The sequence below is a fragment of the Tinamus guttatus genome, unplaced genomic scaffold, assembly GCF_059628265.1.
Source record: "Tinamus guttatus ecotype Peru unplaced genomic scaffold, ASM5962826v1 Tinamus_guttatus_pri_ptg000048l, whole genome shotgun sequence".
In the NCBI taxonomy this organism is placed as follows: domain Eukaryota; kingdom Metazoa; phylum Chordata; class Aves; order Tinamiformes; family Tinamidae; genus Tinamus; species Tinamus guttatus.
The window spans coordinates 4,295,566-4,311,670 of NW_028288582.1; the positions used below are offsets into that span (position 1 = coordinate 4,295,566).

General features: G+C 41.8%; 1 protein-coding gene across 1 annotated transcript in view; it reads left to right on the forward strand.

Moving 5' to 3' along the window:
* BRF1 (BRF1 general transcription factor IIIB subunit) overlaps positions 1-16,105 on the forward strand; it is a 157,923-nt gene that overhangs the window by 51,386 nt on the left and 90,432 nt on the right. Inside the window, exon 4 of the mRNA XM_088539541.1 lies at positions 8,589-8,620. Within this exon, the coding sequence (XP_088395667.1) occupies positions 8,589-8,620 (32 nt within the window). The remainder of the gene's footprint in view (positions 1-8,588; positions 8,621-16,105) is intronic.

The window sequence follows — 16,105 nt, forward strand, 5'->3', positions numbered from 1 at the left end:
CTTTTTTGTATCTTTGGGCAGGTGAGCAAATTTCTGTGTCGACTGGCGGCTTGCAAACTCATTGGATATATCGTGACTTTGCCTTAAGACAGCCCATAGCTTGGGTCTCTCGAGGCCTGGGAGATAGTATGAAAAAAAATAGATATTTTTACCATAAACTTAACTCCTATGAGATTACACTGCAAATGCATTTGCAGGCTTGTGGCTCTGGCTATTGGGAGAGATGTGAGAGTCCTAAAAATGTGTGCAATAATCACAAGGTTTGAAGGCATTGTACCAAGGAGGGCAGAACTGCCGTCCCCGGTAGACGGGTGGAGTGTTCTCTGCAGGGCAGCGCAGGGCGGGCGACAGAAACCCCTGTCCTGAGCCCCAGCCTGGGCTCCCTCTGGGCAGGGCCTTCCATTTGCCTCGGGAAAACTGATTCCAAAGGAGAGGCATTTATTTCCCACCCTGTCATGCAGATAAAATACAAAGTGTATCAAATGCCTGGGACGGTACTTTCCCTGCTCAATAGATCATCTCTGAGATATATTCTAGTAATTGAGCTCTGGAAAGTTAGCTTAGGTTTTAAGGTAGCTGTGTCATCTGTCTTCCCAGCAGTGTAAACTTCTCTCTCCTCCTGCAATATTACACGTGTTCAAGGACCAAATTTAATCTTGTTCTAGGGGCAACCTCTCAAGACATAAATTTGTCCAAAATTTAAAATCTGATATTTTATGTCCTTCGAGAGGTTTGCGTCATGCTGAGAATTGTATCTGTTTCAAAGTATGATGCATCACTTGTCTGTAACCCTGGAAGGTACTTAGAAGTGGTGTTCGACATTTTTCAAGTTAGAAAAGCTATCGCAGTTTCTTTTTTGCTGTCTTTCCCCTTGAGCCCTCTTCAGTTGAGCTTGCGGGAAGCAAAGGTGTCTTCCCATCCTGCCGGTGACAGCTAGAGGTGATCTCTGCCATTTTGCTCTGCCGTGGAGTCGACGCGCAGACGCGGTTGTGCGTTGGTGCCTTGTCTAGGAGACAGTAAATTGAAACAAGCAGGCTGATTCGGCAGGCCGTGTGTGTGGTAGTGCACCCCCAGCGCCCGGCTGGCTCCCCGGGGATGTGACGTGAGCAGGAACAAACTTCCAAAGAGGCCTCCCCCGAACACCCTTGCTCCAAATCCTGCGCAAGAGGCAGGGCGCTTTGTGTGGTAAAATGCCTTCAGTAACTCCCTTGGGATACACTGTGAGTTGTGAATCATAAGGTAAGCCCAGCTTAGAAAACAAACAGAAAACCTTCTTAAGAAACAGGCAATTTGGGTATGCCCCTGTGCTGCTGGGATTTATGTAGGTTTCTGCTGCAGTGAATAGTCCTATGCTGATGTTATATAATGTATGTTGATGTGGTTCTCTTGAAGTCCTTTTAGCACAACACATTTGGTTGTTGGGCTTTCCTCCGAAGGCTGTTAAGAAGGCATCAGACTGGCAAGGGTGAATTTCCTTTCTTTTGGAAGCTATACTTTTATTTGTTTTAAATCAAGCCCCCAAAGCCAGTAAAACTGTGTTAGGTAAGAATGAGCACGGCTTTACCTTTGAGGTGCTTGGTAACGTGGGCGCGTGGCTGGACGGAGCTCAAGGACAAGGGCAGTAAAGTGGAGTCTGAGTCTGGCCAAGCTCTGCCGCGTCCCAAGGAAGTCAGGCAGCAGCTGCAGCCCCCTTGGCTGAGAAAAACTCTGTGGAGATAATTTTCCATGGAGCAGTTGATACCAGGGCATTGGGCTCAGTATGAGCACATGAGCAGAGCTGTGACGCTTGGCTCCGAGCGTGGAAAATACAAAATACTCCGTATCTATAGAATCTGCTTTTGTCCTGGTTTAGTTGAGCACAGTGGTGCTGCTTTTAGAAAAGTGTGTCTGTGTTTACCGTGCGGGCGCTGTGCGGCGAGGCCAGGGCGCGCTGTGCCGGCGTTTGAAACAGCAAAGGTGTGACGGGTTTATCAAACCTGGGCTTGCTCCAAAGCAGTTGCTCTGCAGGCTTTTGCTCCTGGTTTGCTTTAAGGCTTCTCCTCCAGATAAGGCAGGCTCTGAGCTTTGGAGCAGGCTGGGGAGAATTCTGCAAACGGAGCGACTTTGAAGGGTAGTTTGAGTGTGTGGGACGGAGCCGGGGAGGCTCCCTGCGGCTGCGGCGGGGATGGGCGCGCGGAGGCAGCGCGAGCCGGCGCCGCTTCCGAACGGAGCCGCCGCGCTGTGCCCTGGCCTGCGCCTGCCGCCCTCGGACCAGCCCCGGCGTTTGTGCAGCTGCCTGCCAAGTGGGGAGCTAATCCAGCTAGAACGCACACTGAAGGAAAGGCGGAGGGGGGAAAACAAGGGAAAGAAAAAGAAAAAAATCTGTTTATTTCAGTCACTTCCCAGGGCTGCTTTGCCACCTTGCTGCACAAAATACTTCTATTTTCTATTCAGAGAAAAGCACAGTGCAAGGCTCATGACACTGCTGTCTTTCACTTGCCACCTCTGGGCAGGGAGGGGTTTTCTCTGCTCTTGATTTATCCCACTTTTCTGTGTGTGCCGGCTGATTCACGTTTCCAAGCTCTCTTGCCATGTGCTGGCCTGAATCCCCAGTTGTCACCCGCGAATAATTCTTCCAAATCGGCACCTCTGAGTTTGTGAAACTGCTTTTCTTTCGCTGTCGGTACAAGGGTCGTCACCTCTAGCCACTGTGGATGCAGGGAGGAGAGACAGAGCTGAATTCCTTTTACCTTTTCCTGAAACTTTACTGCTGCTGTCCTGTTTCGCAGCTGCTTTTTAAACAAATGCAAGCCCTTATGTGACCTTTTGTATTTCGCCCGTTCTGTGCAGTTTTTTGCACTGTGCAGCTTTGTACGTGTTCATGAGCCCACCTGCTCGTAAGGGCCCTTTCTGGGTCCCACTGTTTTCCACAGGGATTTTGCTGTTTTCTTTGTTCCTTTCTTTCTGTTGCTGCTTTCATGGTGCCTCTCCCCCATTCAGCCCCACTCCTAAGTTCTGCCCTTAACCTCTCCCTTCTCCTCAGCACTGCCTGGGCACTTTGCTGCTCAGGGGAAGGCGTCTTTTTTTTCCTTTTTTCCAATGTTTGGAGACCTTTTGTTTCTTTGAATATAACCAGCTTGTATTTATACATGGTCACATCATCCAGGTTGTAGATTAACCACACAGCACTAAAAAGAGCTTTTAGATTAATATTTACATTCTGATTCTATGCCTTAATTTTCTTTTCCCAAAGTAAATAGACCGGCTGGATGATCTTTCTGCAGTTTAACTCACGTACTCCTTGCTGCTCCTATCCATCTAGCTTCCTGAATAGTTGGGGGTTGCCTGTACAAGCATGTGGGTACAAGAAATGCATTTTTTGCTCTAAGTTTGTTGCTCTGTGATACAAATTTATACCAGACTATGTAAATAAACTGTAATATCTCACAAAGCAGATTTATTTTTTTTAAGCCAGTGACACCAGGAGTATGGCCCAGCTTGTTTTCTTTGAAGACTGTATTCTCTAAGGGCAGCATTTTCAAAGGGACTGAAAACTCGCTGAATATTCAGCTAGACTAACGTGCTTTATGAAGATGCTGCTGTAAAGAGCAATGATCCTGAACACAATTTTTAAGGAAAATTATTAAGGAAAGCTACAGTGTTAATTTTGTAAAGACTGGGTTGTATTTAGGGTGCATTTGGGAGTCTGAAGTTTAAGGTAGCTCACAGGCTTTGGACCCATCTGTCCTGACGGGATGAGGCTCCAGGGTCGGCACCGAGCTGCCCTAGGGATGCTCTATGGGCACTGGGCATAGAGGAGCAGGGAGATGGGGAGAATCGGTGTCAGAGCCTAATTCAGGTCCCAGGGGAGCTAGAAAGCTGGATTTCTAGCCTAGGCACTTCAGATCGAGCCATATAATCAGTTAGGCTAAATGTCTGCTTGTGTTTTCATAGCCCTACCTGGGCTGCTGTGCGATGCTGAATCAATACGAGTAACTTTGTCACTGCCGTTGAGCCCAGAGAGCTCCGTGGAATGAAAAGTTGCTCCTAGCAAAGCACAGTGATGTACCTGGAGGAGGAGCGTGGCCGCGCTTCTTGTCTTTTAACAAACAGGCATTTTAGAGTATAATCCTATGAAATACCACCATGCAATTGTGTGAAGGAAAAGAAATAAACGCAAACACATGCCAAAATGCAGGCTGCCTTTTGCCCATGCATTTATCTGCATGTAAATGAAGAGAGCGTGTTATGAGAATGGCATTTGGGCTTCCCAGTTTGGTTTGTTAAGTGCTCCATTCATTGATAAACTCAAGTGTAGCCTGTGCTCTGTGTGATTCCTTTCTGTGTGGCCTAAATTGCAAACTTGGGAAACTTTGGAAACTTATTCCTTAGGGTTTTAGCTTAAAAGCTTTAGAGTTATTGGAAATTATTTTTCTGTTGAAAGAGTTGGTCTTGGTTATTATTTTCTAATCCTGTTAATTCAATGTAGTTGGAAAGAGAAATGTTTATTTTAAGCAATTAGTGTTGTCAGTCAGTTTTATTTAATTGCTAAATAAATATGGGAAAGTTTCTAAAGCAGCACGGATTTAATTGTGACATTTCATAATGAGAAATTCACTTGCTGTGTGAAAATATGGAAATACGATTTTTTTAATTTGTTTTGAACTGGAAAATGAAAAACTGGGTTTGGGCTGTCACTAGTTTTCCATCCTGGCAACCCACCCTTTGTCCTATCTCTGTGCACTTAAATCCTAAGCACTTATGCCAACTTTCCATCTCTACGTAGCTTATACAGGACCACAACATTGAAGTTACCACTATTTTGTTTGATTTAGAACTTGAAAAAAATTCTAGGTTATAATTCAGAATTTTCTTTTCCTTTTTGGCTCTTCATTCCAATTTCCTATTAATCTTTGCTTTCTTGTTTACAACCAGCTGAATTGCTGTCACTCAGTACAGAGAGAGACATCATATTTGTATATTTTACATATTCAATGGATATGTCAATAGTTTTTGCTGGTGGGAGAAAGCATCCTGGTTTCAGATGCAGGAAGGTAATGTTTCCCCAGCAAACAGCACTGCTTTCCCTGAGGACATGTCTCTGCTGGCTGGAGTTTGCAGCTCTGCTTCCTTAGGCATGAGTCCCTTGCAGAGGTGAGCCTGGTTTTTCAAATGATAGGTTTAAAATATAGGGAACAAGTTTGAGACTAATATATGAAAGCAAAAATGAAGATCAAATACCAGACTTCCTGCCCTCTCCAGGCTGTTCCTTGCTTGTGTCTCCCAAATATGACAGGCTACTGTAGCACAAGAATCCTGCTGCAATAGCAAGAAACGATCTGAGTGTCCTGATGATTGTAGCTTCTCTCAGACCTTAGAACTAAGGCAGTATTTTTAGGAGAGGGAATGACTCCACTGAAACGATGGTTGTTACTTTAAAAGCTGTCTCCACAATTATCAAAAGATCTTGCACAATTATTCCTGCGTGTCTGTATATAGCTTTGCCAAATGTCAGTCCTGCTCCTGGGAAATGATAGTACTGCAATCCAAAGGGATTTGCTGCATGTAAATACTTTGGAATTGCTGGAATATATAAAACGTAGGCCTGTCTAAGGACAAATGCATATTTGTTTTGGTATTTTGGGCTTGGGTTTCCGGTGCTATTCATTTCATCGTGAACTTTTGTTTCCTGCGTTGCAGAGATGAGATCATTATTGCTGTGATTCATTGTGCCTTCACATTATCCGCAGATTACGAGATTATCAAGGCAGAAAGGGAGGGTTTTGACCCCTTGCGTCACGCTGGTCAGAGGAGTCTCTTGAATTAAATCTCCTGGAGTAAAGCTTTCAGATTCATCTCGCTTTGATTTAAAAGTTTCCAATGACAGGAAATCAATGCAATGAAAGAAAAGCAGTTGAAATAGTTGAATTAGGGAGACTTTTTTTTTTTCTCTCCTTGTCTGTGTCCATTTTTAACCTAAGCTCCTTGGTGTTTATATTCTGCTATTCTGTATGTGTATATCTACAACATCAGTAGCTTTCTCTCCCTTTGAGAACTTTTCCAGGCATTCTGTGTATGTAAGAGTATTATTGTTTTCTTCCTGCTTCAAAGAAAACATTTATCTTATGATTATACAATTTTAAAATACAAATTAAGTATTATCTGCTGTTTTCAGCTGTTGTCGTATGTTCTCCTGCACTGTTCCCACTCTGGAAAGGAGTTTGAAAACAACGGCCTGTTTTTACAACTACTTCCTGCTGATAATTTGCTCGCAGTATTCCCAGCAAAGGCCAACCAGCCCCTTGCTACTGCATGACTCAAGTTTCCCCTTGGCTCCTGCTTCTCTGCAGCAGCTACTCGGCGAGCGCCAGTGCTGGGGGCTACCTTAAATGAAATCCAGAAGTGCCACATTTTTACCGTGCCCTTTGCTTACAGTTTCAGTGGGCGCTTGAACTAACTTCTCCAAGGAGCAAAGCAGCTGTAGCTGAAGCATCCAGGTAAAGCTCTGAATCGCTGCAGCGCGACGTGGACCCTGCAAGTGACTGTCCCAGCCTTACTAGCTTTAGTCTTTTGTGCCTGCAACTGCGTGCAGTGTGTTCTCCCTTTCTCCTTACTTGCACGAAAGATTGGATGTTTATTTATTTATTTAGTATAATAAAGCCCGGGCACTTGTAATGTGCTAAGTGCAGGTTTTCCAGCAGGGTATTTTTAACAGTTTGGTGAGCATGAAGAATACTTCGGTGTGCAGATGTTGTGTTTTCACCTGATTCAGCATTGCACAGAAACCTAGGTAGGTCTATTGAAGAGCAAATAGATGTTTAGCCTACCTGATTTTTTGGCTCGATCTGAAGTGCCTAGGCTAGAAATCCAGCTTTCTAGCTCCCCTAGGACCTGAATTAGGCTCTGACACCGATTCTCCCCATCTCCCTGCTCCTCTATGCCCAGTGCCCATAGAGCATCCCTAGGGCAGCTCAATGCTGACCCTGGAGCCTCATCCCGTCAGGACGGATGGGTCCAAAGCCTGTGGACTTCCCTCCTTGAGGAGCTTTCAGTGATTTGGGCTCTGTAGCAATTTTATTATTCAGCTCTTTCCATTTTCTCCTTTGTCAGTCCTATGAACAAAAGGTTACACTGAATTCAGTATTGCTCTATTTAGATTTCTGAGCACTATTTTTTTTCTTAGAGTTTCTTTGAAACTTCCTTAGTGAATTGAAATTTAATATTACTTTAATGTTATGTGTAATATTTTCAATAAATATTATATAAAATCTAGACATGATTATACAATCTATAGATAAGGCATTTTTTTTCAGAGCATTACTGAGATTTCCCCTAATTAACTACACTGCTGCACTTCTTAATGCTAAAATTCGTTTCCACCTAACAATGTTAACATAATGCGATGTACTGAATTTTGTAACAAATTTTAAATACTATATTCATATAATTTTAAATGCAAAGTAACGATAGAAATGCTCAAGGACAAAAGTTTTTAGTGAGATAAATGTTTATACATAAACCGATTACATTATTCAAAGCATTCCGCTTCCACAGCTGATATATAGGGAAAATCTATGGTGCATTAGTCTGGTACACTCTAAGAAGTATATGCACTGGTTTTTACCTTACCCAACTTATCAAATTATACTGAGGTAACAGGTATTGCACCTATTTCTGTGCCTGAATACTGGATTTCTTCAAACACTGCTATACAGAAATGCACGTAGGTGTGTTCTTTGTCTGTCTGTCTCTCACATTTTACTTTAACGCTCCTTTTAATCATAAAACCAGAGCTCTTTTACAGCCTGTCAGCCACACCTGGCTTGCTGATATCAGAACTGGCATGTGATCCCGGCTCTGACCTCGGGGAGGAAGCCACCTTTGTCCCTTAAACTCACTGCTTTTTCTTTTTCCTTCTTCCTAGATTTCATTAAAACAGTGTATTTTTACATGTGCTTGATCCCAGCAAAATCTAATGGGAAGTTATAGTGGTTTGGACTTGTTTTGGATGGGAGCACTGAGCGTGCCCCTAAGGAATGTAGACTGCGACTTGCTCTTTTCTTAGCAATGCAGCAAGAAGATGGGGGAGGCAGGAGCTTGGAGCTGACTTTGCTGGTCAAAAGAGAGTCCTGAAGTGGCATTTTCTTCCCACCTGCTCAGCAGATCCCTGCAGAGGAGGGCAAAACACACTGCAATTTTCCTAGTTTGCTCTTCCATCCCATGCTCCGTACAGCGGGATTCTGCGTCCTGCACATCACAGGCGGGTGATACTTTCTGGTCCGAGGTATGACGGTGCCCCAGCTCATTGCTGGCCTTGTTATTTGAGGTTTTGGGGCCCTTTTTAGGGTGCAGTACGTGGTGGGTAGCTGCAAGTCACTCAAGGTGTTGGCCCATCCTTTGAGACCATCGTCCGTGACGGGAGCTCGTGCCGGCGAGATTTCCCCCGGAGCGGGACCAGTGCTCCCCGTTAGCACCCAAGCACCCTGGCTGTATTTAACTCCAGCCACACTGCAGTTAAACCCAGGCTTATTGCTTTCCTTGGGGGGTTGGTGATAAAATTAGCAAACATTTTTATTTAGCTAGCATTATATTCCTTGACTTCTCCGCAGACATGTTACTCGACCTCAGTGACCTTCTTCAGGTATGATATCTATTTTTATTCGTAACTCTTGTTGAATTGTTAAAATTTAATATTAATTGGAAGCAAAGAGCTGTCTGTATGGGTCTTTTGAGTTGTATCAAAAAAAAATCTAAATGGGAAAATTACTGGGTTTGTAAGGGTAATTTTTAAACAAATTTAAACATCAAATATTGTTGCTTTTAACATTACAAGTCATGCATCAGTGGTTAGTATGATCCTTCCATCAGAGGCACTGCTGTGGCACGGGGTCAGATGTTACGGGTTTTTAAAATAACAGTTGCTGAAGACAGAAATAACTTTTTTTTTTGAAGGTAATACTGCATAAACAGACTAGTGCTCTTGAGGGACAGAGAAATATGTACTTGCTCTGTATGTGGAAATAGAAAGCTCTTTTTGACGTAAGCTGTCTTACTCCCTTTCTCCGTGTTAAAACTGTTTTACATACAATATGAGTAGGTTAGTTGTATCTATTTTTGTCTTCCCAGCTGTCTTTGTAAATGGCATCCCTCTGAAGCCTATTTATTGCTTAAAGCAATCTGCGGAACTGCAGCAATCAAACGAATCTTCAATTCTTAAAATTACCAACTTATTTTATCCCTTCCAAATTCTCTTTGAATTAATATTGATCATTTAAGCAAATATTGCATGTGTACAATGAGAGGTTTATTTTCTTTGAAACACTGGTAATTTTTTTCATGCCAATTGTTATGAAATAGGATAATCACTGTAATATAAGGACTGTTCACAGAATATGAAGAACCAGAGTTACTGTGTCTGCGGGGAAGAAGAGGGAAAGAGCCATTTTTTTCCCTATTTTTTCTGTACATTCCAGCCAGAAAGTTGGTGAGGTGGGGAGCAGAAGGCTAAAGGCGGATAACCAAAGAGATGGGAGAGCCAGAAATATTTTGGTAGGATGGAAATAATCATTTTTGGATAGAAGAAAAAGTGGCAACATAATTTGAATTTTGTAATTTCTTTTAAAAGATGAATCTGAGTAAATGAGGATCTTGCATGTCATTATTAGCTGTAGTGAGCCAGAAACAAAAGTCCTTTTTAGAAATGCAAAAAGACCCCAGCTTTTAAATCCTCTCTTTATATTTTTATTTATTCTCCTGACCAGAAGTTGTTTTTTAAAAAAATCCCCTCTTTCCCCCTACCAGGATGAACTATCTACATTGCTGAGATGAAGTTAAGCTACCTGCAAAGGGCTTCCTAGGTGGTTCTTAGCTTATTGATGCTTCAGTTTTCTTTGAGGTTGGTGGCAGAACAGTTACTGCTCGGGCAGAAAGCGTTGGTGGGTTTTGCTTTCGATCAGTCTGTGTTCCCAGATTGCCTGCCTAGCAAAGAGCAGGAATTAATTTGCTCTGCCGTGCGGTTACCTTGAAGTATATTTCTCAAGGACAGCTCTCTGAAGTTGGGGTAAGTCTGTCATGAAAGAAGAAGCAAGTAGTAGCAGTGGTATTATCTTTCTAAAACATTAACTTTTTTTTGACTTGTACACACAAAATACATAATATTGGTTCAGGTACTTGTTTTTCTTGGTCGCAAATGAGAAAGGTGTTAAGTTCCTGTCAGGAAAAAAAGGACATTTGAAAGTCCAAAAAAAAGGGAAAAAGTTACTGCTGAGTATCACTAACTCTTTCTTTGATGCTACTTCAAGTAGCTAAATCGAGTTTTTTTTCTACGGGATTTTCTACGTGAGGCAGCTCTGCTGCTGCTGGAGGTGGGATTTTCTGAAGAATGTTGCTAAGTAAAAGCCTTTATGGAGCCTGTTCGTAGAGGCTGCTGAGGAAATTACAGAACCCCTTGAAATATGTTCCAGTACTTTTGGAGAGAGGAAAACAACCTTTCATATATCTCTTGATCTGATAGAAGGACAAAAGTAAGCCTGAGAAGGCTTTGCAGCTACCAGCAAAAAGGATGAATGAAAACGAGTGTAAAATTACACGGACGCTTCCAATTTTTTGGCGTTTAAATCTCCCATCTTCTCTGCAGATGAAGTATGTCCTCTGTCCTGGAGGAAGCTCCTCTTGGAAGCATCAGAGTCGATATGTCTCTGGTGTGTCTAGACTTTAAAGTGCTGTGATCTGAAAAATCAGACCACTTCTACAAACTGGGCTCCTTCCTAGTGCACCGAGAAGGACGATTCTGCATGTTGATGTGTTGGAAGCACGAACAGTCATTGCTCCCCTTTTGGGAGAGTACTCGTTTGTATTTTCAGATACTGCATTTTACTTGCAAATATGGTCTTTAGAGAGGTCTATAATCAAGTCTTTTGTATCCTTTTCTGTTACTCCAATCTAACTGACAGGCCTTGCTTGTTTAGGAGAGCTGAGAAGCTTGTCCTGCCTTGGCCCAACTTTTGTAGAGCTTGAGTTTGCTCATCAGTGTCAGAGCATCTTTACTCTTTCCAGCCGGAGGATGGCTTGGCTAAACTCTTGATCTCAGTGTCATAAAATGTTGTCTTTCTGATTGTGGGAAATGCCAGTCTCTTTCTCTCTCATTTAGCTGTTAAATCAGGCTAATAGTACTGAAAAAATGTTAGATCCAAGCTCTTCATAGCAATGTGAAGCAGGAAGATAAGGATCAATGGATGTAAATTGAAATGATAGATATCAGGAAAAGTATTTTTTTGCCATGAGAATGGTCAAGTACTGGAGCTGGTGGCTTAGAGAGGTTTGAAGCCTCTGTACTCGGAGGCTTTCAAGATCCTGAGTGACCTAGTCTGATCTCATAGGTGACCCTGCTTTTGGCAGGAGATTGGGCTAAAGACCTTTCTTTCAACCTGAATTATCCTTCAATTCTAGATAAGCAAAGAGAGTGTGCAAGAAAATCAATAAACAACTCTAGATTTTTCTCAGTTTCTTTTTCACTTCAAAACCTTACTCTCAAGCCCCCATTTCCTTCTCTTCAGGTAGTCAGGACAAGTAATAGCGGCTTCCTGTCCAGAAGCATCTTCACTGTGCGCTATTTTTAGAAACCCTTTTGAATCAGCATTGGTTTCCCTGATTCCCCAGTGTTTAGCACAAATTATTCCTGTACTTTCTTGCATAATTGGTGTTCCAAGGCTTCTTGAACAGACGTGGTGGTGGAGGAGGAACACGAGGACAGCAGCGTTATGTGGTGAGCAGGAGCAGACGCTCCCGTAGGAGGCCCCAGACTGAGGGCAGTGCCTTGCGGCGTCACTTGAGCTCAAGCTGCTCTGTGTGGATCCGTGTCTCTTCTTGAACTGCAGTCTGCCCAGACGGCTTTGGTACCTGCTTGTACTTTCATGCATTGCTTATCTTCTGGGCTTCAATGTTCTGGTTAAAGTATGGACCAAAGAGGAGGCTTCAGCTTATTGTGTGGAGAAGGGTAAAAGAGAATAATTTTGCTTTTGATTTGCTTTGTTTTCTAATGCTCTTTGTTCACTTGAAGATATTAACACGTTGACTGCATTTGCCTTTATTGCCCCTATGCAAATTTTTATGTTGATTGAGTTAATTTAAACAACCTGGTTGGGACCTTCAGGCATAGCTATAGTAGCAATGTTAATAATGAATCAAATAACCACAGGTGCCTCTTTCCCCAGCAACAGACACTCTCCTTAAAAACTCATTTGCTTTTCATGCTTGCTTAATTATTTAGGCAAGCAGCCATGGATGTTTCGCAGTGTGAATCCTCAGTCAACTCCAACTGCCCAGGCTTGGGCCTTCCGAGAGAGACAAGGCCTCAACCCCGCCAGCCTTCACAGCCCTCTTGTGAGAGGCACCCCCCGATCTTGCCAAGCCTTTTTGAGAACTGCTTCCAGGGAAAGGGCATTTATTTACAAATTTAGGGAACTTATTGACCCTTTTTGCTTGAGCGTGCTTACAGCGGTATTGATTGCTGCTGTCGGGAAGGTAAAGCAATCTGGTAGTGCCATGAATGAGAGATTCTGTGTTTTCCAGAGTTTTGAATTCTGGAATATGCCAGATTGATCTACAATTGAATTTCCTTGTTCCTAAAATGGAAGTAATTTATAATTATTTGCAAAAGTGGAAGTATACTGGTGTTTGTGACTGTATCAGGTATGATGTAAAAGAAGAATATGGAAATTATGAAAGAGGAGAAGGTATTGAAGATAAGAAAGGGCTCCTCCATGGGAATGTCCCTTTACAATGATGACTGATGGATGGGAAATAAAATGACCACTGCTTAGAAAATTAATTTACTGTGAAGGGCAAAGAGTATAATAAGTAGGAAGATATTTCTATAAAAGATATAACTAAATAATTGAAAGCCATGTCTAACTTTCTAACTAAAGTACGTCTATGGCAGGAGCAGAAGTTAACTACTGGCAGGGGATTGGATTGGATCATCTCTAGAGGTCCCTTCCAACCTCTACCATTCTGTGATTCTGTGACACAATCTTACCAAATATTAAGCTCTCCTGTAAGAGCGTAGGGGTAGAAATGTTTGGTTTTGCTGTGCCTTGGTAAGCACATGCTTTTTCCCTGGTAACAGTCTTCCTGCAGAAGAACCTTCATTGAAGAACCACCTCGTAGGGGTAGGTCCGTATGTTTATAAACAGAAAAATGTGGACTGAGCATAAATGAATGTGGTAAAAACTTTTGGGGATATGCAGGTATTTTTGAACCACCTTTCTGAAACAGAGGAATGCCTTTCTTCATTGTATTGGATATTGATACTCAAGCCTATTGATTACTTGAACTTCAGGAAATTTTTATTTCTATGAAAATAGGCAAACAGTGCAGAGAGCACAGGTCACTTGGAAGCCTGTAAAGCTAACCTTACACTTCATATTGACAATGGTAATTTGGGAGAATACTTGTTTTTTTCAGTATGAGCCTTGTAAATGAAGTAAAGAAGAGAGAAATTTGTTCTCCACGTTAAGGCTGCACGAATTCAAGTCTAAGCCAGAGATATCCTTTTAGAAGGGCATGTTTGTTTATTCACTGTGCTAAAGACCCATAAAACTAGGTTTTCTGTATGCAAATGTCACATGCTTCTAACTTTGGAGGACTGAGCTTTCTGTGGATTGGAGTATATGAATTTTCATAAGAAGTTCTTACTGAATGAAGGACTAGAAAGTAAAATAAGCCTCTAAATTAATTATTTTAATTTTCTAACCTTAATAGAATGCAAAAAGCATAAATGCTAATGATGAGACAATAGGTACCTATCATTATTTGTCACTGATAAATTTCATCATATTTTGCACACTCAAGATAGGTGTGTGTGCAGTAGTTCAAATTAATGACAATGGCATCAAATTTGACTGAAAGGGCCTTTTTCCACCCAAAGAGTTCCTAGACATCCTGTGTGAGCACTACAGCACTGTTACTGATTCTGCCTGAGCTTTGTGCCACCTTTAAGTTCTTGTTTATGAGGAATGCCCCAGAGAGTGCGAGCATTTGATAACTTTTCCAGATGAGAAATCTATTCTTTTCAGTGTGTCTGAAGTATCTCTTCATACAACTTGAGCAGGAAAACTGGAAATATTTAAATATGCTGCCACCTTCTTGTGACTTTACACTGGGATTAAAACTACGTGATCTTTATGAAAGAAACAGTACAGAGCACGTAACCAAGTGCACGTCGTCCTTCCTTTCTAGACTGATAGTAACCAGTCATTGCAGGAAACTTGCACTCTGATCAAAAAAAGAAAACCACCTTTGTGCCATTTGTATTTGAATTTATTGTTTTGTATAAACAGACTGCCTACACCCTAAAGTCGGCCATAAAACTGATGATGTGGGTGAAGTGGAAAAGCAGGTTATATTTAAGTACATTGCTTCCCGAACAGACCATGGGGCTAGAGACTTTTAAACCAAGGATAGGGAAATAAAAGTGGGTCACAGAGCAATTTTAGAATGTGTTTGTCTCTGCTTTAGATTTAATTCAGCTCCCACTTTGAATATTAGAACATCACTTTAAAAATGTTTCCTTGTGTCAATTTGTATATGTTTGTTCTTTGAGTGCATTTATGGAAATTTTGCTTGGGAGGAGTTTCTTAAAGTGACATGGTTAGACGGGGGGGAGGCACATGAAATATTTGGATATCCTGGCAAAAAAAAAAAAAAAAAAAGAGGGAGAAATGCTTGTCTGAATTTGATTTTTTAATAGACTAAATGAAAGAACTAAATTAGTTTGTGAAGCCTCTGATGGAAATAGCATATGTGCTTGGCTGTATTCAAGTAACTTTATTGATTTGTGCAGTGAAATTCTTCTTATGAAAAAAAAAGATATGAGTAATTAAATTTAAGATTTATAGTGACTAGGCATAGTAACTAAGTAGGCTGGAATAATGGTCCAAATCCCCACTCTTTATGTTAAAATTTTCAAACAAAGGTCAAAACAACCCCCTTCCTTGCCCAACTTGCAGTGAATCTAGAGCATCTAAAGCCAACTGAAGCACTGCGGGTATTTTGCTTTAGTGTAATGCCTGTTTTATCTCTGTGGCACGTGGAAAGTTGCATGCTCTCAAATTACTGTAGGCAATGCTGGATTAAGCAGGTGTTTATTTTTTGGTATAAACTCGGTGATTTAATAGCTATAAAACACATGCCTTATTCAAATGATATATTTTGATCACTTCCTTTCGATAGAAAAATATTTTGATCTTGTCTGGCATTTCATGGCAGGGAGGGAAATGTAGTAATATTTAAGACTATAATTTTGTATTTTCTGGGCCAGTCTCACCATTGGTCAGTTGAAGTATGGAGGATATTTGACGCTTTCCACTACATTACAGAGTAAATTAACATCATCTCCGCTCGACTGAACAATCACTCTCGGGTTATAGGATAATTTGAAGACTTCTTCAAAGTTCTTCTTGTTTGAGTTCACATAAAGAAAAATTGATGTTAAATTTTTTTCACATAAAAGTTGTGAGTGCAAGGCTGGGTGAGAACGTGCCAGTATTTTTAACTGCCTGAGTAGGAGCATCTGCACGTTTGGGAGAAGAATATGCCTTTAAAGTAGTGTTTTCAAAGCACTCTTGTGAAAATGAAACATCGTACCCAGAAACAGGGTTTTGTATTACCAGGGGCTGGTAGAAAAACCAGCAGCTCTGCTGGGTAATTGACTGTTTCACAAACACCGTCATTACCCACGCGTAGGAAAGAGGGGCAGCTCTGTTGCATAAAAGTAATAGAGTATATGTTATCTTAAAGGAAAAAAAGGTCTATTTGTTTGCAGTGTAGGAGGCTGGAGTTTTTTATACCATCTGACTTTGACCTTCATCTGTGCCTTAGGGCAGCAAGGTGTGCGTGGAGCTTCGTGGGAACGCTCAGGTCTCATCGGGACCTGAAGCAAATCCTGCCTTTCTGGCTGGCCACAAAAACACATCTTAAAATAGTGAAATAAAACTTCTTTAGACTTTAAAATACAACGGTAGTTTCCCGTGGCATAAATTGGGAAGCAGAGGATGGAGAGTAACTCCTGCTCCGTGCTGCTCCGTGAAGGAGGGCGCAGGAGCAGGGCTGTGGGCTTGGCTTTTTG